At 39.4% G+C, this 27,435-nt stretch overlaps 2 protein-coding genes across 2 annotated transcripts; one reads left to right on the top strand and one right to left on the bottom strand.

Moving 5' to 3' along the window:
• Nucleotides 1-16,111: 16,111 nt before the first annotated feature.
• Nucleotides 16,112-18,129, top strand: LOC138874732 (COP1-interactive protein 1-like). Its single transcript, XM_070153511.1, has 5 exons — nucleotides 16,112-16,238; nucleotides 16,317-17,062; nucleotides 17,137-17,383; nucleotides 17,453-17,651; nucleotides 17,748-18,129. The coding sequence occupies exons 1-5, from the start codon at nucleotides 16,112-16,114 to the stop codon at nucleotides 18,127-18,129; spliced, it is 1,701 nt and encodes a 566-aa protein (XP_070009612.1).
• A 4,507-nt stretch (nucleotides 18,130-22,636) lies between these two features.
• Nucleotides 22,637-26,597, bottom strand: LOC104246578 (pentatricopeptide repeat-containing protein At2g20710, mitochondrial-like). Its single transcript, XM_009802391.2, has 2 exons — nucleotides 26,231-26,597; nucleotides 22,637-24,306 (listed from the first exon to the last, which is right to left on the bottom strand). The coding sequence occupies exons 1-2, from the start codon at nucleotides 26,510-26,512 to the stop codon at nucleotides 23,167-23,169; spliced, it is 1,422 nt and encodes a 473-aa protein (XP_009800693.1). The 5' UTR covers nucleotides 26,513-26,597; the 3' UTR covers nucleotides 22,637-23,166.
• Nucleotides 26,598-27,435: the final 838 nt, after the last annotated feature.

The raw sequence follows: 27,435 nt of genomic DNA, 5'->3' as shown, positions 1-27,435 counted from the left end.
GGCTACCATGACTGATGCAGCAGCTACCTTGGGAGTTGGAATGCAGTTCTCTTCTGGAATTTTCTCTACCGATACTGTGTGACCTAATAAACCCATGGCCCCTTGTCGTCTTCAAACTCTATGAATGGAACAATGGCATCACTGGGAACACACAAATTATCTTCACCGTGCACAATAATTTCTTGTCTATCCCATTCAAACTTGACCATTTGATGCAAAGTAGACGGAACCGCTTTAGCAGCATGAATCCAAGGGCGCCCCAACAAAGATTATAAGAGACTGCCACATCCAACACTTGAAATTCAATAGTGAACTCAACGGGCCCTATGGTTAACTCTAGTATTATATCACCCACTGAATCTTTTCCCCCGCCGTCGAACCCCCGAACACAAATGGTGTTCTCGTGAATTCTATCATCGTCCACTTTCAGCTTGTTCAACGTGGAGAGAGGACAAATGTTTGCACTAGACCCATTGTCGACTAGAACTCGGGTGACCACAGAATCTTCGCATTTCACCGTAAATACAGGGCCCTATTATGCTCAGTGCCCTCCACGGGCAACTCATCGTCAGAAAAAGTGACTCTGTTTACCTCAAATATCTTGTTAGCTATCTTTTCCAAGTGGTTTACTGAGATTTTGTCAGAAACGTGGGACTTATTCAAGATCTTCATCAAAGCCCGACGGTGCTCGCCTGAATGGATCAATAATGACAATAACAAGATCTGAGCTGGTGTCTTCCTTAACTGTTCCACAATGGAATAGTCCTGCACTTTTATCTTTCTCAAGAATTCCTCTGCTTCTTCTTCAGTCACTGCTTTCTTCACCAACACTGGGTTATCTTTGGAGATCTTAGCTTTTCTCAACTCTTCGGGGGAAAAGCATCTCCCCGATCGAGTCAAACCATGGGTCTCACAAACTTCTTCTTTAACCTCTCTCCCCTTGTAAGTCACTGTCACTCGTTCATAATTCCACGGGACCGCCTTGCTGTTGACTATCGGTAATTGAATTACCGGCTTGATAATGACAGGATCTGTGCGGGCACCCTCCACAATTACCACAGGCTTGTTTGTCACTCCTGGTACAACCACTTTTGCTCTTTCATGTTTTCCTGCAACGTCACTTGAGGACCCCTTCTTGACCCCCAAAGATGGTTCATTATTTGCCCCGTTCAACTTGATCACAGACTTCTCACTTGTTGAATTTTCAAACGGCTTGGCTTCATTAGCCCGAATCATCATGACAGTTTGCGAAGGCTTCTTAGGCTCCCCTCCCTTATGCACTATCTCAATCATATTTGTCTCATGATGGGCTGACAACAGGTTCTGGTTGATATTGGGTGCCTCCGGGGCTTGGACCTCAATCCGATTAGTATCAATGAGCTCTTGAATAGCTGTTTTCAATTTCCAGCATTTCTCTGTGTCATGACCTAAACAATACTCACAACTCACCGAGCGATCAAGATTTCTGGGAGGAGGATTTGGAAGTTTAGCCTCGATCGGATTCAACATACCCAACTGTCTCAGTCTGTGGAATAGATTGGTATATGATTCTCCCAATGGAGTGAAAGTCTTCTGCTTTTGCAACCTCTCATTCTTGAAGTCTTGATTTGGCCGAAAACCTGTTCCAGGGGGATTTCTGTAGGCTCTTGGGGGTGGATAGGTATTTTGTGGATCTGGGTATGGGTTTTGTTGAGCTGGCGCATGCCATTGTGCGTGAGCGGGAGGTTGGGTATAGGTTTGTACGTGATGGACAGAAAAATGGGGATCTGGCGATGGGTAGTAGTGTTGTGGTGGGCTATATGGAGTATGGGGGTAAGTTTGGGGATAGGGTCGAGGCTGGTTGTAGTAACGTGAAGGGCCCCTGGACCCGGCCCAAGCTCCCGACTCGATTGTCGCAACATCCTCTTTCTTCTTCTTCCCGAGTACACCCCCAGTACCATTTTGAATGGCTTGGGTAGTCGCTTTGATTGCGGAATAACTCATGATCTTGTTGGACTTGAGTCCCTCCTCAACCATGCCTCCCATTTTTACAACCTCATTAAAGGACTTACCCACTGCTGACACCAAGCGACCAAAATAAGTGGGCTCCAAAGCCTGTAAGAAATAATCAACCATCTCACTTTCTTTCATCGGAGGGTCAACCCTCGCTGCTTGCTCCCTCTAACGGAATCCATATTCCCTGAAACTCTCACCGGGCTTTTTCTCAATCCTTGTCAATGACATATGGTCTGGGATAATTTCAAGATTGTACTGAAAATGGAAGGCGAAGGCTTGGGCCAAATCGTCTCATGTGTACCACCTGCTGTGATCTTGTCAGGTATACCATTCTAATGCTGATCTACTCAGACTTTGGCTGAAACATGCAATCAATAATTCATCTCTTCCCCCTCTCATCTTGCTATAAAATCCTCTTAAGTGTGCTACTGGGTCACTATGCCCATCATACAGATCAAACTTGGGCATCTTGAACCCTGCTGGTAACTGAACATCTGGGAACAGACATAAATCCTTATAGGCCACACTTACTTGACCTCCCAGCCCCCTCATACCTCTGAACGATTGTTCTAAGCTTTTGACCATTCTAATCATCTCCTCACGCTCAGTATTTTTGGGTGGCTTCTCGGTCTCTGCCGGGAGATCAAGATGAGGGGTGTAAGAATATGGTTCCGAAACTTTGAAGGTGGGTTCAGGGGGATAATATTGGTTGTCGTGATTTTGGAACAGAGGCTCACTGGAAGATCGGTGTAATACAGCAGGTGGAGGTGCCACAAAAACAGAAGTGACTGGTGGAGGAGGGTATGGGACTTGTTTGGGTGGTGGAGCTTGAGAAGTGTGGGAAGTAGTGCCATAACATTGTTAGTAGAGGGGAAAGGCTGGAGATGAGTTCACAGTGGAAGGCTCCTGAGGTTGGGCCGATGGTGGGATATACGCAGGGTTGGCAGGATAAACCAGTGGTAGCTGCCCCTTTGCCCAGGCTTGGTATATTTCAGCCATTTGCTGCTTTAACTTATACATCTCTTCCTTTATCGCATTAACATCCAATTCTTCCACCTTTTTTGATAGGTCGACAATACTTGCCTCCAATTCTTGGTTGGCCATGTTCCGCTTGTCTTTTGATCGAGTGTTGTATGAGTGAGTTGCCAGAATGCCAATCAACTAACCACCTGCCTGAACTCAGTATATCAAAAACAACCTTGTTAGTGGTTAGGGCTTTAACAAATTGGTAACCGCACATTTTGGGGAGTGAATGCACCTAAGCAGTTAACCATTTCTATTATGCATTTGATCGGCTGCTTGCGTCATCCCGGCTTTTCCTTATTTCCATTCGCAATTTTTCTTTTCCGCCTTTTCTCTCTCTTCATTCTGGCCTTTGCTTTTCTTTGTTTTCATCATCTCGTTTCCCTCTTGTTTTTCCATTGTTTTATTCTCTTGGTTTTCTTATTCTTCTCTTTTTTTTTTCTCTCTTGTTTTTCCTCTCTCTTTTTGTTTTATTTTTTTTTTCTTTTGGTTGTGGTCGAATCCTATGGAGATTGCCTACGTATCATGACCCCGCATGAATCAGACCGAGCGTAGTTCTGGGGGATAAGTGCGAAAGTAAATAATAAAACATTTTCAGATTTTCAATTTTCATAAAAAGCAAATGCTTTGATTACGAAGACTCAAAACTAACAGACTCCAGAGGAAACTAACAGACGCTGATGAAAAGATGAAATACAGACTCCAAAAATAAACTATCATATTCCAACAAAAAAAAATACAGGCTCAAAAACAATTAACAGACTCTAGCAGAAAGAAAAATACAAACTCAAAACAACTGACAGACTCTAGCGGAAAAGAAAATACAGACTCAAATGAAAAATCATGAATACATTAATGCTCCTGGTGCCCGCGGGACATCATTCGGTCTCACCGCAGGCCTATATGCAAGATCCCTTTGAAGTCGGTCCAAGTCACTCATTATCTGTTTAACAAATGTCATCACTACCACGAAGAAGGTGGTGTGAGTCATATCCTCACAGACTTGGCACTTCACAACAATGTAATCGGCGATGTTTCTAATTCTCTCTCTTATGACACCTTTTTCTTGTAACAAACGCTCGATCTGCTGGGCCCTGGCTTCCAAAGTTTGCACAGCCACATGATTCTGCTCCTGAAGTTGTTGCAAATCTACTTCTAATTGTGCCAATGTTGTATAACAATGTTCCCTTTCAACCTTGAAGTCTTTTGCCTGTTTGATCATTTTGTTTTCCGTGGAGATGACCCTTTTCTTTAATCTCGCGACCTCATTGTCGTACTTTTCTTTCAACTGCTTAACTAGGCGTGCTCGTTCATCTGCGTTTTAGCCAATTGCTTTCACACTCTGGCTAGTTCACTTTCTGTTTTGTTCAAATCAAAACTATAGTCACTCATTTTCTGCCTCAGGTTATTTATGAGTTTTTCATCTTTGGCACTTCGGGCGGGGTTCTCTGCCTCTATTTTCATTTTTTGAATTTGGGCTCGAAGGGCCTCATTTTCTTTGGCTAGCCTTTTCTTTTCGCATTCGTCTGCCGCTGCTTGCAAGCTATTCTCGAATTGAAGTTCTTTGACTTGTTTTTCCAACCTTCCTATTGTGGCCCTGTACTCATTCTCCTTAGCCAACCAAGCTCATTGTTCTTGTGACGCCTCGATGAATTCCTGAAGGTGGGGTCTTTTGGATGGCCTCCCAAACTCAATTTCTCTTCTATACCAAGCAAGGTACCCTGGTGAAACCTCACATTTGGATCGATCACGTACACAGGTATTGGCTGTTAAGTATTGACATTCGCTCTAAATTTGGCGGACTGCTGCTTCATGAAGCTGACCGTTAAGTCCGATCTCGACTACTTGGGCACTAAGATCTTCATCTCTCGGAACTATCTGGCATCTCCCCAACTACCTCAAAACCCGATATAGCGCATAAGGCTGGATACTCCTGAGTCCCATCAAGAGGAAATGAGGCCCGGTGGCCGGTATGTATATGACCTCATCCACATGCAGCCATCCAAATGTCCACTCTATTTGGTTTGCAGTGATGGAACGGAGGCGCGCTACCCACTCTGTGACCCCCTCTGGCAAGCTGATCCCGTCAACCCTCGTGTAAAATTCTTCTATGCATGTTTTCTCTGTCGACCCATAACTCATAAATTGAGGACGATGGCATAAGTGTTCTATCATCCACATCTGCAACAACACATTGCACCCCTCGAAAAAGTCTTACCCGTCTTTGCACGCTGTGAGAGCGCGGAAGATTTCAGCTACTATCATGGGTGCGAGGGTGTTGTTGGCCTGAGTGAGCAAAGTGCTGACAACCCCGGCTACTCGTATGTCAATATTCCCATCTTTTCTAGGAAACACCAAAAGTCCCAAAAAGACCACCATAAATGCAAAACACTTGTGTTCTTCCCACTTAAGGCGGTTTCCTTTGCTGCAGATTTTGTTTTCCGGCTTGTTGAACCTCCCTATATGACCATTCTGTTGTATATAAACTGCAAAGTACAAAATCCGGCTGCCAAGTCTGGGTTGTGGACCCCCTGGTTATTTTCAAAGAGTCTAGGAACCTGTGTACGGCTACGGCCCTTGGAGCAATCAGGTACTGGTGTCTGAGAGGAACTTTGGGACCCCCAATATATCCGGCTATTTCTTCCAATGTTGGGGTAAGCTCAAAATCTGAGAAGTGAAATACGTTGTGGGCCGGGTCCCAGAATGTAACCAACGCCTTTATGATGTCTCCCCTAGGATTAATCTTCATCAACCCAGTGAGGCCTCCTAGGTATAGATTGACCGTGTCTTGTCCTGATTTACCCAAATCATCCCACCACGTATGCAATTCCAAAGGGATCTTGTTCAAGACTGTTATTGGCAAATTCTGACTCGTGTTCATTCTGCACATTTATTAGGGTGGTTAAGTAGAAAATCATGATTCAATTGACTCAAAAACAAAGCTGACACTTTTCAGATTTTTTTTATTTCAAAAGTAAAAATCCAGCTTTGCAAATACGGCCTTTTAGCATTTCCAAGGAAAGATTGTAAGGCTATGCTCGCTAACTGACTAAAAATTTGAAAAGGACCGAAGGCGGCTGTTTTTTGCAAAAACAGCTTTCCGACGTCCTTTTGGGGACATTCGGCTATTTTTGACAAGAATGGCATCACCCTACTTATTTATTATTTAAATAAAATAAGATTTTTGTTCTTTTTGGGCTAATTTGCAAAAGGAAAGTTGGACCCGATGGGGGTTGCCTACATATCTCACATCCGGTGAGAATCAAACTGGCGTAGTTCGGGCAATTTTTTTAAAAAAAAAACGAACCAACTTCTTTTTTTCTTTTCCAAAAAACACAAAGATTTTCCTTTTCTTCTCTTTTTTTTCTTAAAAACTCCAAAATTCCCTTTTTTCTTTTTTTTTTCAAAAATTCAGCAGAGTTTCGGTATGTTTTGGGACATTAGTTTTTCCAAACGAGCACTTGTCCCTCTCAACCATCTTATTAACCTTTCCAATTTTTCCTTATAAGTCGGTCAACATGCAAATCCGAAGCAAATGAATGCACAAGTAGCAAGTAAGATGCATCATAATGGTCTTTACATTTTGAGTACACCTGTCCTAGACAGACCCAACCCCCGTGTTGAGTCTCCAAAGTCAAATGCACATGATGCAAACAAAACGTGCCTACTAGGGATCCGGCATGAGGCTGAGTTATTCTAGGTTCAAAAACCTGGGTATGCGTGCTAGACTGTGTGCCCGAGCGGACAATTCGAGCCGAGGAGGGGGCTACGTACCGGGAACCAAAAGGCCATCCGGCTTAGTAACTTGTCCGAGCCTATTTCTTATTTCAAGGTATGACACTAACAGAATAAGGAGTCTCGACCAGCGAGCACATCCCCGAAGATGAGAAGAGAAGGGTTTCGTAGCAGTTTATATACAGTTCAGATAATATCAAAGCGGTAAAAGCAACATTTAGCACATTAGGCCCAAACATGTAATAAAATCAGATAACAGATAAAACCAAATATAACAATTCATCTAAGCTCGAATTCTTGAACCCTGAACCAGAGATTCTGGGTTCGATCCCCAGCAGAGTCGCCAGAGCTATCACACCTCCTTTTTACCTACACCTCCGAAAGGGGTATAAAGGGAGTTTTTTCCAACTTAAAGTGACAATCGAAACGGGATCATTTTATTAAAAATTCAGAGTTGCCACTTGGGATAATTTATGGTTTCCTAAGTCACCGGTTCAAATCCCGAATCGAGGAAAAGATTGACTCTGTATTGTAGTCCACGAACCAGAAATTCGGGTAAAGAATTCTGTTAACCCGGGAGAAGGTGTTAGGCATTCCCGGATTTCGTGGTTCTAGCACGGTCTCTCAACTATCATATTTGGATTAACTATCTGATTTTAAACAATTATGAACCTATATGCAAATTTTAACTTTTAACCGCTTTTAATTAATTTTAAAGAAGATTGAACGTCGTTTAAAACGTGCCTTTGGATCGTGCCACATGAAATGCACCCGCAATCCTAAACACATTTTAGTCAACGTTTTAAGATTTGGATTTGGGTCACATAAATGCGCACCCGAGTTTAGGAAAGTAATTATTAGAATAACGCGCCTAAAGTGACTACGCGTTTGCAACTTTGTGAGGGCCATGAAAAGTTTGCTAAATGGCATGCCTCAATTTCTAAAGGATTAAAGTTAATTAAGCGAGGGCCACGCATTTTGAGATTTTGTTTGGCATGGCACACCCCGATTTATTCTAGCCCCAAAAGGTTTCTAAACTAACTCATGAGGGCCATAAACTATTTACATTATCTAATATGGCGCGCCTCAAATCAAGGAGAGCTTAATTAACTTCAACAAAATATAATTCGGAACCTTTGTTTGCGCAAATGCCACTACGAAGAAAATCGGGCTCACAAATCGAATCCCGCCCCAGAGAATGGACGGGCGAAAAGGGCAGTCTAAGTTACTTGGAACCTTTCATTCAATTGGGCTAACGTTAGGCCCAATCATAGGGATTAAACAATTTGGTACAAAAGTTAATTAATCCCAAATCAATCGAAACTATCTGAAACAAAGTTTGAAGTAACATTTTTTCTTACTCTTGGATTTTAACTATATGGACATGAACTGATTAGACAGAATTCTGGACGCTAATTTCTCACAATTCAGGCCAAATCTACTGTGGAAAAGTAAATCCAGCAACAACAATTAAACATGTTGTTGGGCTCAAAACATAAGCCCAGATAGCATTGGCACACTGTTCTTCTTTGCACATAGCCCAGAATCCAAGGCTTAGTGAACTCAAACCTTGTAAAATTAAGGCTGAAGATCAAGACTCGATATCGAGTCTATTCCAATCAACAAACTACCATTTGCAACAACAATAAACCTGTTAACCCTCATCCCTACACAGTAATTGGGACACAAAGTAGTTTCAAAGGCTACTAAAAACACATGCTCAACTTCAGCTACCCAAATATTCATGTTTGAATTCAATTCTAAGCTAAATTCGCAAACAAACTTGAACTTAAACTCACTTAACTCTTTCTCAATATTAACAGTAACGAAATCTAGGAAATTAGCACCATTCACTTGAATCAAAAGAAGAAGAAAAATCAACACCCCAAACTCTTAAAGAGCACAGGTTCATTTTTACAGCATACCAATGACATAAGATAATCGAGCTACCATGCATAATACAGAGTCTATTACAGAACATTTAAAGACATAGAAGAAGCTAATGAAAGGAAATTCAACAAGTTGTATTTAGTCAGGCTTCAGCTCAAAGTACATGTTCCTAATCACTTTTAGACAATGGTTTGGAAGATACCTGGTAACAAGCAGCAAAACAAAAGGAGAAACTGAGTTGAAATCAGAACAGAAACAGCAGAAATCGACAGCAGCAACAACACAACCCAATTTCAGCAAATGAAACCAGAAAAATTGATTTACAATCCAATGGAACAGTAACCAGCCAACAGAACTCAACCCAGAATTTTCAAAAACCAGATTTAAACCATTTTTATCTCAGAGAGTCAGAAAATGTTTCAGTATTTGAAAATTTTCAAAGACCAAAACTGGGAATTCAATGGAACAATGGTTTCTTTGATTTTCAATCGACTCTGATTTTCTGTATTTTTCTATCTATATCTTCTTTTTTTAAGTTAAGTTAGGATGCTTTTATAGGTAAGGCACTAGGGCAGCCTCAAAGAGTTCAAAGTTGCACTTAAAACCTTCTGAAATTTTCATTTTAGCTTAGAAATCCCTAGTGTAAACCTCAGAATTTCAAAATAGCCCCCACCCCAGCTTCTAGGAAGCTTCCTAGTTCAGTTATATAAGATTCCACTACATATATTCCCCAATTTACCCCCTAAGCATCCTATTTTTACTTCAGACAACCTGGCCAAAACATGGCCCAGTTGACCCAGGTTCATTTAGTGGGTCTGAGTCTACCAATCATGGGCTAGACCTTTTCTTTTGAGCCCAATTTGACTCGAGGTTTCACAGAAGAACTTGAAGAAAGAGAGAGAAAAACAATACAAGGGGGAAGGGGACTAAACCAAGTCACATACTCTTTGTCCTAATAACTTCAGGGGCCCAAGTAGCACAGGCAAACCAATTAAACTAATCTTCAAGTTCAGAAACACTAATTAACTTAAGACGAAAAACATGCAAAAGAATTGGAATATCGGAGAAACAAAGAAGAAAAGAGAAATAAAAATCAAAACATGCACAAAAGGAACATAGGAGGATGGTAAAGAACTCACATGAAAATCAAACTAAGAAGTTGAAAACAAATTACCCGGCCCGTAAGAAATGCGAGAACTTCGAATATTCAGAATTTCCTGGTCAAGTTTGACATTAATCATGTGTTCTTGTCAAGAACACATGAATAACGTCGAACTAGACCCAAATCCCACTGAGATCTTGAATTTGAGTTGGTTTGGAATTTTAGGGCTTGAACTAGATTCAAGATTCGACGAGCTGGGCTACGATTTGAGGGAAACCAATCAGGGATTTGGAATGAGGGGGGCTTGGTGGTCATGGGGTGTTATTCTGGCGGTGAACAAAGGTGGCTCCACCGGGCTAAAGCGGCGGGAATAAGAGGGCGGCGCTAGGGTTTCTTAGGGTGGTTTGTGAGAGGAGTGAGGGAGATGAGAGACGGGGTTTGGGGGGGTAGTGAGATTAGGACACTTAAATATTAAGCCCTCCCCACTTCCCCGTCGTTGGATTAGAACAACTCGACGGCCCAGATCTTTCTTTCACGGAACGACGTCGTTTAGGTTTGGGGGGGACCGGGCATTAGCGGCAGGTTTTGGGCCGGGTTACGGGGGAAATGTTTGGTCCTGGGGGGAAATTCAATTGATAAGCCCAATTCACAACCCTTTTCTCTTTTTTTCAATTTCAAATTTTCTTCTTTTTTGTTTTCCAAAATTAAAAAAAATTAAAAATAAAACATAAACTAAATCCCAAACCAAATTATCCTATCAAACTAAATTAACTAACTCTAAATAATAATTACTAAAACTAATTAAAAACCAAATTCAAGGAAAAAATTACCGAAAATCGAGATTAAAAGTAAAAAGCGCGAAATAAACTATTTTTTGTGATTTTTCCAATTTTTAAAAACAACTAATTTGTTAATTAATTCTAAAATGTAGAATTAAATCCTAAATTTTTTTGTATTTTTCACTAATTAAAATGCACAAACAAAATACATATAATTAACAGAAAATGCCACGAAAATCCACAAAATTGCAAACACTGAAAGAAATTATTTGTTTTGAATTTATGGGAGTAATTCATATAGGGCAAAAATCACGTACTCACATTGGTAAGCAGCATAGAGTCTCATTTCAGACCTCATTTGAAAGAAAATTGAATATACTTGATTTAGTATATTCTGATGTTTGTGGCCCAATGAAAATTGAATCAATGGGCGGTAACAAATATTTTGTTACTTTTATTGATGATGCTTCACGAAAATTATGGGTTTATATTTTGAAAACCAAAGATCAGGTGTTTCAAGTTTTCCAGAAGTTTCATGCTCTAGTAGAAAGGGAGACGGGTCGAAAGCTAAAGCGTCTCCGAAGTGACAATGGAGGTGAGTACACTTCAAGGGAATTTGAAGAGTATTGTTCAAGTCATGGGATCAGACATGAAAAGACAGTTCCTGGAACCCCACAGCACAATGGCGTAGCCGAGAGGATGAACCGCACCATTGTGGAGAAGGTGAGAAGCATGCTCAGAATGGCTAAACTGCCTAAGTCATTCTGGGGTGAAGCAGTTCAGACAGCCTGTTACCTGATCAATAGGAGTCCATCAGTTCCGTTGGCGTTTGAAATCCCAGAGAGAGTCTGGACCAACAAGGAGGTGTCCTACTCGCATCTGAAGGTGTTCGGTTGCAGAGCTTTTGCACATGTACCAAAAGAGCAGAGAACAAAGCTGGATGATAAATCTATTCCCTGCATATTTATCGGATATGGAGATGAAGAGTTCGGGTACAGACTGTGGGATCCTGTAAAGAAGAAGGTCATCAGAAGTAGAGATGTAGTCTTCCGAGAAAGTGAAGTTAGAACTGCTGCTGATATGTCAGAAAAGGCGAAGAATGGTATAATTCCTAACCTTGTTACTATTCCTTCTACTTCTAACATTCCCATAAGTGCAGAAAGTACGACCGACGAGGTTGTCGAGCAGGGGGAGCAACCTGGTGAGGTTATTGAGTAGGGGTAGCAACTTGATGAAGGTGTCGAGGAAGTAGAGCACCCCACTTAGGAAGAAGAATAACCTCAACCTCTGAGGAGATCAGATAGGCCAAGGGTAGAGTCATGCAGGTACCCTTCCATAGAGTATGTCCTCATCAGTGATGAGGGGGAGCCAGAAAGTCTTAAGGAGGTGATGTCCCATCCAGAAAAGAACCAGTGGATGAAAGCTATGCAAGAAGAGATGGAATCTCTACAGAAAAATGGCACATACAAGCTGGTTGAACTTCCAAAGGGTAAAAGACCACTCAAATGCAAATGGGTCTTTAAACTCAAGAAAGATGGAAATGGCAAGCTGGTCAGATACAAAGCTCGATTGGTGGTTAAAGGCTTCGAACAAAAGAAAGGTATTGATTTTGACGAAATTTTCTCACCTGTTGTCAAAATGACTTCTATTCGAACAATTTTGAGCTTAGCAGCTAGCCTAGATCTTGAAGTGGAGCAGTTGGATGTGAAAACTGCATTTCTTCATGGAGATTTGGAAGAGGAGATTTATATGGAGCAGCCAGAAGGATTTGAAGTAGCTGGAAAGAAACACATGGTGTGCAAATTGAATAAGAGTCTTTATGGATTGAAGCAGGCACCAAGGCAGTGGTACATGAAGTTTGACTCATTCATGAAAAGTCAAACATACCTAAAGACCTATTCTGATCCATGTGTATACTTCAAAAGATTTTCTGAGAATAACTTTATTATATTGTTGTTGTATGTGGATGACATGTTAATTGTAGGAAAAGACAAGGGGTTGATAGCAAAGTTGAAAGGAGATCTGTCCAAGTCATTTGATATGAAGGACTTGGGCCCAGCACAACAAATTCTAGGGATGAAGATAGTTCGAGAGAGAACAAGTAGAAAGTTGTGGCTATCTCAGGAGAAGTACATTGAACGTGTACTAGAACGCTTCAACATGAAGAATGCTAAGCCAGTCAGCACACCTCTTGCTGGTCATCTAAAGTTGAGTAAGAAGATGTGTCCTACAACAGTGGAGGAGAAAGGGAACATGGCTAAAGTTCCTTATTCTTCAGCAGTCGGAAGCTTGATGTATGCAATGGTATGTACTAGACCTGATATTGCTCACGCAGTTGGTGTTGTCAGCAGGTTTCTTGAAAATCCTGGAAAGGAACATTGGGAAGCAGTCAAGTGGATACTCAGGTACCTGAGAGGTACCACGGGAGATTGTTTGTGCTTTGGAGGATCTGATCCAATCTTGAAGGGCTATACAGATGCTGATATGGCAGGTGACATTGACAACAGAAAATCTACTACTGGATATTTATTTACATTTTCAGGGGGAGCTATATCATGGCAGTCTAAGTTGCAGAAGTGCGTTGCACTTTCAACAACTGAAGCAGAGTACATTGCCGCTACAGAAACTGGCAAGGAGATGATATGGCTCAAGCGATTCCTTCAAGAGCTTGGATTGCATCAGAAGGAGTATGTCGTCTATTGTGACAGTCAAAGTGCAATAGACCTTAGCAAGAACTCTATGTACCATGCAAGGACCAAACACATTGATGTGAGATATCATTGGATTCGAGAAATGGTAGATAATGAATCTCTAAAAGTCTTGAAGATTTCTACAAGTGAGAATCCCGCAGATATGCTAACCAAGGTAGTACCAAGAGACAAGTTCGAGCTTTGCAAAAAACTTGTCGGCATGAGCTCAAATTAGAATCTCCAGTGCTACCTCATTCAGGTGAATGTGACTGGAGGGGGAGATTTGTGGGGTCCATCCCATTAATTAAGGAAGATTTTCTTCTTTGTTGATTGTTTTCAAAGTTGGCAGCCATCATATCTTTTGCATTTGTCAAATTTGGTAGGCATAGTAGATCTGCAGGTAGAAAATGTCAAATGTAGTAGGCGTGAGAGAGTGAGGCTCTGCCTATAAAAGGAGAGCTTCAGCTCTCATCTCGACACACCAATCTCAGAAGAAAAATATATCTGAGAGTTAGAAAGAAAGAGTGAGGTTTCACAGACAGGGTATAAGAAAATAGTCCGTGAGAAAAATAGAGAGTGAGTGATATTGTAATGAGGTGGGAATATCAAAAGAGAGTTATTTCTTTTGAGTGTTGTAGTGGCCTTTTGAGTATTTTACTCAAACCTACAAAGTGTAGAATTCCTTGCTATAGTGATATCAGTTGCTCTTCTCAGGGCCGTGATTTTTTCTCTTATTCAAAAGGGTTTTCCACGTAAAATTCTTGGTGTTGTTGTTATTTTTTATTCTTGTTAATTACCATATCTCAGTGCTACGTTCTTATTCCGCTTTTATTATCGTGAATATTATTTTTGTAGCGGGTTTATTCCCAACACTACTGATCTACCAGTAGACAATGTGATATTTTGATAAACACTATTAACTGAACTCATTGAGGATTTCACTAATTTCTTGTAACTCAGTATTTATCGTTGAATACTTTCTTAAGCTTGTCCTGTAGAAATACTTTTAGTACTATGAATACTTTTGAGACTGCTCAATAGATGTTTAACTAAAAATCTGAGTCTTTGATCAAAACTAGAAATAAAGAGAAATTCGGGTTACTGATAATCTGGAGACGAAAATAATAGAAGATTTCTGAGAATAATAAAGTAATAAGTAGTTTTGTATTTCAGTGTAATCTCAATAATATTCCATGTCCTTACAGATGTTGAGTCCTTCTCCTTTTATAGTTGATTCTAGGAGAATATGTAATGTCTTTGTCTTAATGAGGCAATTATGAGCAATAAATGACATTTAAAAGAAACGCTACACAATCATTTCTATTTAATTCAGATTCTCTAACGTATTTGATATTTAATGATGTATTTAGACTCTTTTACGTCATCAAATTTGTATCTTCAACTTCTTCCGATCTTTGATCTTTAAATGACTCGAATAGGTACGAGACTCGTACCTATTTTAGTAACGGTCCACACCTATGTTGCTTTCTTTTCCCCATATCTGTTGTCGCCCGTGCCTCTTGGCTATTTATTGCGTTTTGACCTTTTGACCAGTCCACATGTCATGACACGTCATCTTCAATATTCAGACTCAGTTTTTTCCCAATACAGATAGTCTCCCCACTTTTCATTTATTTATCAATTAAATATTTGGGAAGTGGATCTTCACGAAAAATGAATTTTCGCCGTAATTAATGCTATGTCAGTACTGACGCTTCAATTGTCTTTTCTATTTAATGTTCTGCACACGTGTCACCTTCTGATATGTATGTAATTCTACAGCCTTTTTCCAAGGCTTCTTCATCCCCTCTATTTACGAAGTGATAGTTGCCTTTATTATAGGCTTTCCATCATTACGCTTTTTTGTTTGACGGTCGCTGTTATACACATATTTAACCCTTTTTTCCTTTGTCTTCTTCTTCATAAACCCTTAACAGATACTTTACTCTTTACTTTTGTTCCTTTCTTCTTTAGTTCATCCTTTCTCTGCAATGGCATCTCTGAATCCTAACCCTAAGAGAATCCCAATTCTTGATAGCTTCCCCAACACCCCTGTAAGACATAGAAGGGGTAGAGGTGGCAGGCTTCGTAGCCTAGGATCTGTTCGTGGTGGTTCCTCTGGTTCCATCACTCCTTCTTTTAGTTTTAGCTCTATTTCTAGAGGTTCTATTACTAAGAAATCCTCTTCTAAAGGTAAAGAACTTTCTAAGCCTCTTCAAGAGCCTTTAGTTGAGGAAATAGTACCCAATGACTTGTCCTTTGAGAATGATAGGAAATCTCTTCGTGATCAAGTTGTTAATTTAGAGAAAGCTGACACTTTTTCTTCTCTAATCACTGAACCTTTGATTTCTACTGTTCGAAAAGATTGCAACTGGAGAAGTGATCTTCGTATAGTGATCCCTAATCCAAACCAAAGAATATCTTCCTTTAGGATTGGATTTTCTTTTGTTTATACTTATCCCTTCACTTTAGGATTTAATCCTGCTATTGACCCGGTTATACTTGATTTCTGTCGCTTTTTCAAAATTTGCTTGGGACAAATTGGCCTCCTGGTATGGAGAGCAGTGGCTTGTTTGAGATATTTGTCTGTAAAAGCCAATGTTCGCTTTACCTTCCCCCACCTTATTCATCTTTACCACCCCAAATTATTCCGCCATGGGGTTTTTACTTTAACTGCAAGAAGTAAAAGGGTCTTAGTAAGCCCTGAAGATGACAAGGATCGTGGGTGGTACACTCGTTATGTCGATGTTCGCACAGTTGATTTGGTGGGTGAAACAAATATCCCCTTCCCTGAGAAGTGAAACTTTGCACGTAAGTTTTTTTTACTTACCGTACCTATCTTTAAGAATTTCAATTTCTTTTTTAATTTCGTCTCTTTTTGCTTTTCTATAGCAACTATGGGAAATGTGGAACCCGTTCCTAATTTCCGTGGTTGGGTAGATTCAATCTTGAAAGTCGTGCCTATGGAGGCAAGAACTTGGAAATCCATTTCCAATTTACATGGTTGGAAAGTAAAAACTCACGGTATGCATCACTTTATGCTTTTTTTTATGTTAAGTCCCTTCTTGTTTCTAACTTTTTTTTCATCCTTCTTTTTGTCAGGATTTGCTATTCGAGGAATGACAGCTAAAGTAGCTATTGCCCTTCGAGCCTCTTCAGGTACTTCACTCTCTTTGGAGAGAACTCAAGCTACGCTATCAAAGAGGAAAGTTGTAGAAGAGGATTCTGAGAATGATGAAGATGAATACACCTCTTTAATAGCTAGACCAAGAGTTAGGAGACGCGTCGTTTCCGAGGATGAAGCTGAAGTTACCCCTGTTCGTGCCTCTCTTACCGAACCTGTTCGCATTCCTTCTGATGATGAAACCACTCCGAGGGACACAAATGAGTCTATTCAACGCCTCTTTGTTAGTGGTTTTGAAAGTGGAGAACTAGGTCCAGTTTTAGATGAAGTTCCTTTTTCTTCCTCTGTTCCTCCATTGGTTTCAAGTGCTTCCTTGCCCATTCTATCTGTTCCTGCTCCCTTATCTATTTCTGCTCCCTTGCCTGTCTCTTCTTCCTTACCTGCTTCGAGTCCTTCGACTCCTGTTATTTTCACTTCTTCTACCGCTCCTCCTTCTATAGCTTCCCCTCCCTCTGTTCAACATGTAGGGGAGGGTTCCAGTAGCAGAAGCTTGGCTATGAGGAGCGTTACACTTGAAGTTCCTGCTAATAACAGTCTTTTAAGGAAGTCTGGTGGAGCAGATGTCTGGCTTAGGCCTTTGATTGGAGATATTGAGAAGAAGAAGAAGAAGAGCAGTCACAGTTGCTTAACTCTGGTGAATGACATAGTTCATTCTACTTTGAAGGTATTTTCTTTCTACTTACTAACAAGCTTTATTTTTTATTTCTAAATTCTTACTTCTATGAGTTGCCTCTGTAGGCTAACCTCATTGGTACAGAATTGATGGGAAGAATTTCCCTTCTGGAAAAGAAAACTCGTGAGTCTGAAAAGTCTATCCACGAGGCTGAGGAAATAGCCAAGAGAGCCCAGCTAGAAGCAGATAATTGGAAAAAGCAATTTGAGAATGCTCAGGGAACCATAGAAGAATTGCAAGAGAGTAGAAATCACCTGGAGCAGCAAAAGCAAAGTCTGACTTCTGAGCTAGCAGTTGCCAAAGCTTCTTCAAGTCAATTTGAAAAAGACAAGGAGCGCCTTGAATGTTGCTTTTCAGAACAATTATCAAAGTCAAGTGAAGAAATCAGAGAACTTAAGGCACTCTTGGACAAGAAAGAAGAATATGCAGGAGAATTAGTGCAGAACTTGACTCAAGTTCAAGCTGATTTAAAGATCTCCTCTGACAAAGTACATGCCTTAGAAAGTTCCCATGCCTCCCTTGAAGCTTCCCTTGATTCTCATTTAGCTGAACATCAAGTGTTAAAGAATGATCTTGCTATGTGGGAAAGGGAGTATGGACTTCTTGAGGAGAAGTTTGATTTAGAGGTGAGTTGGGCTTTCTTAAACTCTCGTCGTGATGCTTTAATGGAGGCCAGTCAAGAAAACTTTGACTTAGACTCAGAGTTGGCCAAAGTTTTAGAGACAATTGAAAGAACCCAACAATCATTTGACTTTCCATCTCCGGCAATTGAAGCTCCCGTGGCTAAGGAACTTGTAAATGACGAAGCCGTTGCTGTGGCAGTTGAAGTTGAAGATGTTGCAATTCCAGCTTCTGAGGGTGAGATTTCTACGACTCAGTCTATGGAAGCTGAAACATCCGTGACTCTTGCTCCCCTCGTTGAACCTAACACTTCAAGCCCAACTGAAACTGCTCCTGTTGCTGCTTCTTCAGAAGTTGTCATCGTGCATGTGGCTGTTTCTATAAGTGAAATTACTATTGCAACTTCTGATGTGCCAACCCCTTCAGTGACTAGTTAAATTTCCAGATTTTGTTTTTACTTTCTTTGTTGGATGATGGTTTTATCTCTTAGTTATTTTTTTAAGGGATTTTTTGGTGAAAGTCCCCAGTTATCATAATGGGGCATTTATATAAACTTTTTTGTTGACTAAGTTCTTACTTAGCCTTTTTAATTATATCAAGAAGTTTGTTAGTACTTCAATGTGCTCTATTCTTGCCTTTTCCTTATCTACTTAGGACTTATAGAATAGTTTAGCATTTTTATCCTTTGAAAATGCTTTATGATTCTCCTCATGACTTATTAACATGAGGTTTATAAAAGAGGGCCCTTTTATATATCGACACTTAATGAAGAAGACGTCTCAACTTCATAATGGTGTTATAATACGATGAAAGAAATAGGAACACACATGTTTTGTTTGAAACAACTTTGACAAGTTTTTATTCATGAACTTGGACAAGCTTTTGAATATTACATGTATTGAGATACATCTATAACTTTCTCGTAACTGTTTTTCTTGCAACAGATTTTTATAAAGTAAATACTATTCAACAAGGTTTTTCCTTATAACCTGCTTCAATACATAGTCATGACCCTATCTTAATGTATTAGGAAGGGTTTGAGAGGTGATTCCGTTGTTCTCATGGGAAAGAACACTACGATGAATGTTTTGCATCTTCCTTTGTTTTGATAGGAAAGAACACAATGATGAATGTTGAGGTTCCGTAACTTTTGCTCGATACTTGTTTCAATTTACGTCTCCGTCTTACCGCACGTATTTGTGTACAATATGCAGTCCCCCAAGTGTTTGAGCGCTGAAGTATGAAGCCTCTAGCACTTGTTTGTTTCTCATAATGGTCCTTTTTCCTGAAAATAGAAAAACATACGGGACTCAGAGGTGCGATTAAAGATGAAGACTGCCTAACCCGTGTGTATTTCTATCAGATTAATTTGTAACCCTGGGATGGGAATTTTAGAATATTCTATTTTGCCGTGCAGGTCGTGACTCATCATTTGGCACGAGTTAGGGTTTTTGCCTAGTATCTAAAATCGTTAATAAAATTTTAACAATTCAAAGAAAAATTCTAATACAGTGATACCTGATCGTAGGTACTTTCTCAGCAATAATATCGCTTTAGGTGGACAGCATTCCAATGCGAGGGTAGAACCTTGCCATCCATTGTCTCCAACTCGTATGCTCCTTTTCCCGCAATGTCACGAACTTTGTAGGGTCCTTCCCATGTTGGACTTAGTTTTCCTGAATTAGCAGCTTTTGTAGATTGGAACACCTTTTTAAGCACGAAGTCCCCAATTTTAAAGAATCTGAGGCGTGCTTTCCTGTTATAATACCGTTCAATTACTTGCTTTTGTGCTGCAATCCTTATTAGTGCAGCTTCTCTTCTTCCTTCAAGCAAATCAAGATTCACCCGCATCTCTTCATCATTTGATTCCTTCGTTGCTTGAACGTACCGTGTGCTCGGTTCTCCTATTTCAACTGGAATTAAAGCCTCTGTACCATAAACCATTGAAAAGGGTGTTTCTCCCGTGCTTGTTTTTGTCGTTGTACGATAAGCCCATAATACTCTAGGTAATACCTCAGGCCAATTACCTTTTGAATCCTATAACCTTTTCTTCAAATTGTTGATAATGACCTTGTTTGTGGATTTCGCTTGTCCATTACCCACTGGATGGTATGGTGTAGATGTTATCCTTTTAATTTGCCAACTTTGAAAAAATTCAGTGATTTGAGCTCATATGAATTGCGGACCGTTGTCACATACGATTTCCTTTGGTGCTCCAAAACGGCATATTATATTTCTCCAAATGAAGTCTTTAACTTCCTTCTCTCGTACCTGTTTAAATGCTCCTGCTTCTACCCATTTAGTAAAATAATCTGTAAGTACAAGTAGAAATTTCACCTGATCTTTTGTTTGTGGCAATGGACCTACGATATCCATTCCCCATTTCATAAAGGGCCACGGGGCTATAATAGGGTGCAATAGCTCAGCTGGTCTATGCATATTATTGTCGTATCTTTGACATTTATCACACTTGGACACGAAACCGTTTGCTTCTTCTTCCATTTTAGGCCAATAATACCCTGCTCGAATCAGCGTTTTTACCAGCGACCTCCCTCCTGCGTGATTTTCACAATGTCCTTCATGTACTTCTCCTGATGCATTGAGCATTTCACTTGAAAAACAAAATGAAGAATCCTGATTTGCTGATCTACCTTGAGAAACACTATTAACTGATTCCATTGAGCATTTCACTTTCTTGTATGTGTATGAGTATGACTCTATGAGGTAATAATAGTTCTACGTACTGGAAATGGTAAAAATGCATTATGGATCTCTTAGTTTAACTTTTTGAGGACTACATTTCTGTTGGTCATACATATTACTACAAAGACCATTGATTGAGCCTATGTGATGTTTGATAATGAAACTTGTTTTAGAGTTCGTTTTCATGCTTATAACATAATACCATTTCTTCCTTGGTTTGTGGAAAAAAATACTTCTTGCTAATTAACGAGAAAATGAGTAGTCAGCTAAATATATATATGCAGATTTTCTTTCAAAAGGATTAACAGGGAAAAGAACCGTCTTTCCTAAGTGATTCATTTTTTCTTTGGTCCGTTTAGAGTTTACACAATTGGTGTCTTAGGAGTACAGTGCAACTAATTAGTAAAGTTCTATTCCTTGGAAGGGCGACGTAAGACTAAGCAACCGATGTCCGTATAGTCACTATTCGCCATCTGGGGTCCCATCCGTACACTAGACGACATTGTCTGTGCCGTACGGGAAAATCAATGTCAAGAGCAATTGAGAGAACAGAAAAGAGAATTGAGAATGAAAGAAAGTTTGATAGCATTAATTAAAATTGTTACAGAAAAAAGCAACACGGCATCAAGGGGGAGAGACACCAGTACAGAAAATTGTTTGCTTGCTAGAAAGCTTGATTGCTTGATCCGCCCTAATAGTACTTAAAAAAAATAATCCAAAGTTATAGGACTTGACATAACTAAGCTAGAGAGACATAATGGAAATACATGAAGTAAAACTACTCTATATTTACAATAGAAATGACTTAGATTCCTACAAAGCAGAAATAGGTCCATTGGCAGCAACCTTGTCTTTAGCATCAGAGTTTGCACGCGCGGCGCTGTTGGCATTTGCGCTGGGCACTAGCAAGGGCTATTGGTGGGGCGACATAGGCACAGGCGCGCTTGTCACTTGACGCGGCCAAGACCACGGGGCCATCCATGGCGCTAGGCGTTAGGAGGCTTGCAGGACACCATGGGGCGCGTCCAAGGGGTTATGGGGCATGGCTGGAAAGCCACCCATGACATCCTAACTCATGATACCTGAGCTATTCTCTTCCCTCTAGATCAAAGCCCATGCGGCTAGCATAGTCCTTTTAATTCTGAAAGAACAATATGTATGAGCACTGGAGCACGTTTTCAGAAATAGCTGAACTAGAAAATAGATTTACTCTATAAGCAATTACCAATGGTCTATGACTATCCCCATAAGAATTTACTTGAAAGCAAAATTTGCTCCAAAATTAATATGATATAAAGTTAACTCTTAACATATTTCAGCCATATGAAACAAAAAATGCCCCATAATCATGTCTGCAGAGAAGCAACATCCTCATAAGGATATTAAAAAGAACGATAGCCAGTGGAAAACTTATGACAGTTCTGTAAATTACAACTTACTATATCTTTTACCTGTTTATATAATTCTGCGATGTAGAAAAATTGCAGCTTCATCGCTATTCCTATCAATTTTCATACTAATTTGACTACTGAAATTGCATGCAGAAAAGGAAACGTAGGCTGCATTTGCAACTGAAACAACACAAGCCCATACGAGATGCAAAGAAGTTGCTGATCCGGAGTAGAGAGTATTGGAAGAAGAAGAATTGAAATCCTAGAATTATATCATTTACGACAACAACAACCCAGTAAAATCCCACAAGTACAGTCTGGGGAGGGTAGTGTGTACGAAGACCTTACCCCTACTTTGTGAAGGTAGAGAGGTTATTTCTGATAAACCCTAGGCACAAGTAAAGATGCAATGATACCATTTACAATAGAGAGTAAATGGTGTGGCCCTTCCCTGGACCATATACATCACGGGTGCGGCCCTTCCCTAGACTATGCGTGAATGCGAGATGCCTTGTGCATGGGCTGCCCACAATAGAGAGTAAAAAGAAACCATGTTATGGATGTGCTGTATAGGTATTATGTAAGCATTGAACTAGTACCATGTGATATGCATTTGCCTTTCTAAAATCATGCAAGTCATGAAGGCTCTTCATATAAGACGTTTCTGTTTTGCTTAAATCATACTATAACACTTCTCAGTGAACCAAATTCTTATAAAGCTCCAATTGCACTTCTTAATGAACCAAATTCTCCTAAAGTTGACGAGAAACCAACTAGTGGTCATTTCTTCACAAACATAAACAAGCTGAAACAACAGAAGATGGCGATCCAGTAACCATTGGCACCAAAATAAAGAAGATACTTTCTACCAAACAGCCATAGGTACCAAAAAAAAAAAGGAAGAGACACAATCTGTCAAATGTTGCACTTTAACAGGATATACAATCTCATTAAGATGTAGGTTATCTGTTCAGAGCTGAATAAACAAGTCAATACCCACCTTAAGAGCTCATTGACACAGCATGTGCCAAGCTGAATAACAGTATTGGCGACTAATCTTGGGTAGGGTATTCTAGTAATCACGAATGAATAAGCAGCCTAGGATCATTAGAAGCTAATAATCGACAAGTTTCATTGAGATAAAAGTCAGGATTTTCAATGGGACACAAATAAAAGCTATGTTCATCCAATAAAAGACTCTGGAATTGCTCCTGCTTGTAAGGTGAAAGCAGAACCTGTTTACTCAGTTAACTACTTTGCTCTTGAGCGTCCTAATAAGCTTCAGTTTATAGTACACAGCCACAACATAGTCATACCTCACATCCCAGTGTCCTGGACTTCAATTGTTCCTACCCTAGATACTGGTCAAGTTTGGAGTTTTCATTTGCTGATAAAGCACCGCAACTTGTCACAAAAAACTTCTGAAAAAACACCCTCCACTTCTAAAGACCTCACAAACTCCTCAGCCTTCTCCACATTTCCCTGATTTTCCCAATATTCTACACAGGTACGTAAAGTCTCCCTGCTAGGTTTAAATTTAGGCGGGCAGATTGAGACTGCCTTTCTCAATGCTTCTACGGCTTTTGAGACCTGATCTTCATGGATATACCCACTTGCCAAATGACACCATGTGGCGACTGAAGGAACACCTCCTTTTGATGATCCTCTATCAATGAGGGCCTTAGCTTTCTGTAGAAGACCATTTCTACAATAAGCGCCAATCAAAATATTTGGAACACGGAAGTCATAGGATAACCCCCTCGATTCCCATTCCTCAAATATTTGTTCAGCTCCTTCTATGTCGTCAAATTTCATTAATGAGCTCATCATGCTAATGTAACCCTTATTATAAATTGGTTGATTCTGCTTGTACAGATCCCAAACTCGGCGAACCTCTTCCTTCTTTCCAGCTTGTGCATACTGTCTTAGTAATAAATTAAATGCACTGTTATTTTTCTTGACAGGGGCAAGCATGCCCTCCAGTTTAGTTAGCATTGCCAAAGCTTTTTCCACTTGCCCAACTTTAAGATACATCTCAGCAGCGATACTATAAGTATTCCAATCCAATGTGATCCGCTGATCAGATTCCATCATCGTTACTATTTTATCTATTCCATCAGAATCTCCAGCAGCAGCATATGCACTTAACCGGATCATGAGAGTGAACTGATCAAATATTATACCCTTCCCCTCCATTTCATTCATCATGTTGTCCATTTTTTCCAAACTTCCTGTTTGATAATACATTTTCATCATAAAATTGTAGCATAATGGTGTTCTAGCAAGCCCCATATCCCTTACTTTTTGCATGATTTCCTCAGCTTTCTGAACACACTTTTCACTGGTATAGCAGTTTAGAAGAGCTGAATATACATGAAAGCCTTTCAGCTGTCGTGGGATGCTATTTAAGTACTTCTCAACATCTTCTAGACCTTTAACTTTAAACAACAGATGAATTCGCGCTGCAATATCAGCAGGTTGGGGGCTGAAAAATCTTTTGTCAGTCATCCAATAAGATACCTGCCAACATAATTAAGAAGATCACTCAAGAGGGCAGAGGAAAGATTGATTAAAATCAGCTGTGTATGAAATAAAAGCTAGCAGCTTGATGTTTTCGCTTAGATCTGCTGACACGTATGCAGAATTTTGTTCTTTCCACATCTTGAAAGAGTGAGGAACTATGTCCCTTATTATTCATGTACAACACAGATTAGCCTTTGGTAGTTAGGTAAACCATTGGCATTTAAAGCGCATGGCCAGGGCCACAAGGGAAGAGAGATTACTCTATTAGTGCACAAAATCATGCACAACTTTGATATCTCTCAAGGACACACACCACGCTCTTTTTTTAAAGGTGAAGTAGTTCTATAGATAAACTAGCCAAGAGAGTGTGCTATTATTACTGTAAAATATCTTCAGAAGCGAAACAGCAAAAGTATGCCCCTTTACTCCTGTAGGGGCTTCTAACAGTTGTAACACTGATTCAGCCTTATTTACATGTTCCAATCTACACCATAAGCTGAAACAAAAGTATACAGTTAAGTTTTATCTTGGTGATAGAGCAGTGTTAGCAGTCTTCAAAACATCTTCCGGTTCTCTGAGTCCATATAGTCCACCATATGCATGCTGGTATAGCATTCCACCACATGAGCATGCCACACATGACACACCAGCCTTTTTTGTGAAGAAATATTTATCCCAGGAAATATTTGTCATAAGTCATAACAGCAGACATAAAAAGAGTAGGGACCCAAGTATCAAAGACACCCCCACAGGGATCCTTGGTATTAACAGACAAACATTTAGTTTGCAGCAAACAAACTGAAGCGCAGTGCAGTACACCACGAAGGTTTTCCCAGTGTTATGCCTAAGCCTATCAGTAAATCCTCGATAACGACCACAAGCACTCCCTAGAAGATCTTAAGATGCACTTAAATGAAAACAATCCCTATCAAAGGCTTCTTATGCAACAACTCTGGAAGTAGCAAACTCAAAATTTCGGAGAGCTTCACCAAAGAGTACAAAAATTGTAAAATCAATAAATCAACAATGCTTTTCGACCCCCAAACAAGTCATGGTAGCAAAAAAATCTTCTGTATCCATTTCACTCTATTGAGAGGATTCATCACAGTTAAACTATTCTTATGCTATCACTACTTTTTTTTTTATAAGGAAATTCTTATGCTATCAGTACTTTGGACCAGCTATGCAAAGCAGAGCTAAAATGACCTAAACTTGTTCTGCCAAAAAGTTGTTATACATCAGCTAATTCACATTGGACCTTAATTACCTGGACCCTTACCCATTTGTTTTAAAGAAACAAAATACAAAAAGAAATGGTCTAACTCACACTACATTGGGTCAAATTGATAGAACAAAGAACAGGCTAAGAGAGTGTTTGGTTAAGCTTATAAGCTGATCAAACTGGTTTTTAAGCACCTTTTGGCTCATCTACAAGTTTGGCAAAGGCCAAAGTACTTACAAGTCAAGTGCTTATAATACCTCGGGACCCCTATATAAAACCCCTAACTTCCTCTCTATTCCATGTCCGTCGTTCCTCCTTTTCCTTACAAATATACTTTTAAATTTATAGTAATATTTGTAAAAAATTTATGAGTAGTTTAATCAATTGCTTATTATTAGTTTCAGCACTTCTATTCAAACGCATAAATGCTAACTCTGGGCTGAGAAAAGAGCTAAACTTAAATCAGTTACAGAGTTTCTATTCAAACTAATTGCTAAAATCAAATCAGTTTCAGCACTTCTATTCAAACATATAAGTGCAAAAATTAAAACAGTTTCAGCACTTCTATTAAAACAAATAAATGCTAATACCAGTACTTATCAGCACGTTATGCTTAATAGCTATTTACAATCAGCTAACTCTAACGCTCTCTAAACTACAAGAGTGTGACTAATAGAAAGGTGTAGTTAGTTATGTTACCTCAAGGGCATGTTTGTATCTTCTGTAGCCTCTTAATTCTTTAATCATATTCTGAAGATCTTCTTTAACCACATGTTTCCCTTCATTGATCCATTGATCAAGTACGGGTTCTATCGACTCATTTGGGTCCCCTAAAGGTGAAATTCTTCTGTACAGTGAGTCTCCATTGGGTGATCTATACAGATATTTACTTGACATTGAAGCATAGAAACAGTTTAGCACATTTCTGTTAGCAGATACTGAATTTGAAGAATTTCTTAAGATAGGGATTAAAAGCTTCATTTAGGGTTTATGGTGAATTTGGGGAAAGTGAAGCAGAAATGGCGTTGGGGTTTAAGGGTTTGGCGGGGGCTGAAATTGATGAATTGCACAAATAGCCGCTTTAGGACCGTATTAAAAGCATAGCTTCCAAAAATTTTAAAATGTGCAATTTTGTTTTTCAAGAAAAAATTTCAAAAAATAATTTATATTTAGTTAATTAATTTAAAAAGTATTTTTGTAATTTGTACTCGACTAAGGTTCCAAAAGTGCTTCTAGAAAAAGCTAAAAGAAGCAATTTTTAAAGAAAACAAGCACTTTTGGCTTCACAAAAAATTGTCAAATAGGCTAAAAGTATTTAAAATTTAGTTGACTCGAAGTCAATTTTTAGATTTGAATTCAAGGTTTGAAGTTATGATGCCGAAAAAGCATTAAAAATTCTAATGATATTTTAGACTTAACATTCGGCGGAAGTTAGACTCCGAAAAGTTCAATAAATAAATGTTTCATGTTAAACACTCATATATGTATGTAATCAGTAATATAATAGGATGGACTTTTTATAGGAATTCAAGCTTGCAAAATGCTTTATCACACGATAATTTACGGGTATATTTCAAGTCTCATTTTCTCAACTACAATTTATGTTCAAATACCTTTTCTTCCACAATTTTATTTCTTTGACTTCGAATGTAAGTTATTAGCATTGATATCATAAAATTGTTTACACATTCAGATAACCTAAAATGTAATTAAAGTAACTTTATTTAGTAATTTTGGTTGATAATTTCATTAAATGATAAGTAATTCGTTATAAAATATCAAATTTTAGATAATTTTTAAGAATTTTATTACATTTTAGCAGTATTTTAAAAGATGTTTTCGGGGCGAGGCGCACCAAAAATGCCCCGAGGCGATGGTGTGGGGCGAAAGACTCAAGAGGCGTA

This window comes from Nicotiana sylvestris, chromosome 8 (assembly GCF_000393655.2).
Source record: "Nicotiana sylvestris chromosome 8, ASM39365v2, whole genome shotgun sequence".
Classification (NCBI taxonomy): Eukaryota; Viridiplantae; Streptophyta; class Magnoliopsida; order Solanales; family Solanaceae; genus Nicotiana; species Nicotiana sylvestris.
Note: the sequence above shows the minus strand (reverse complement) of the source record. Positions and strands in the feature narration are given on the sequence as shown.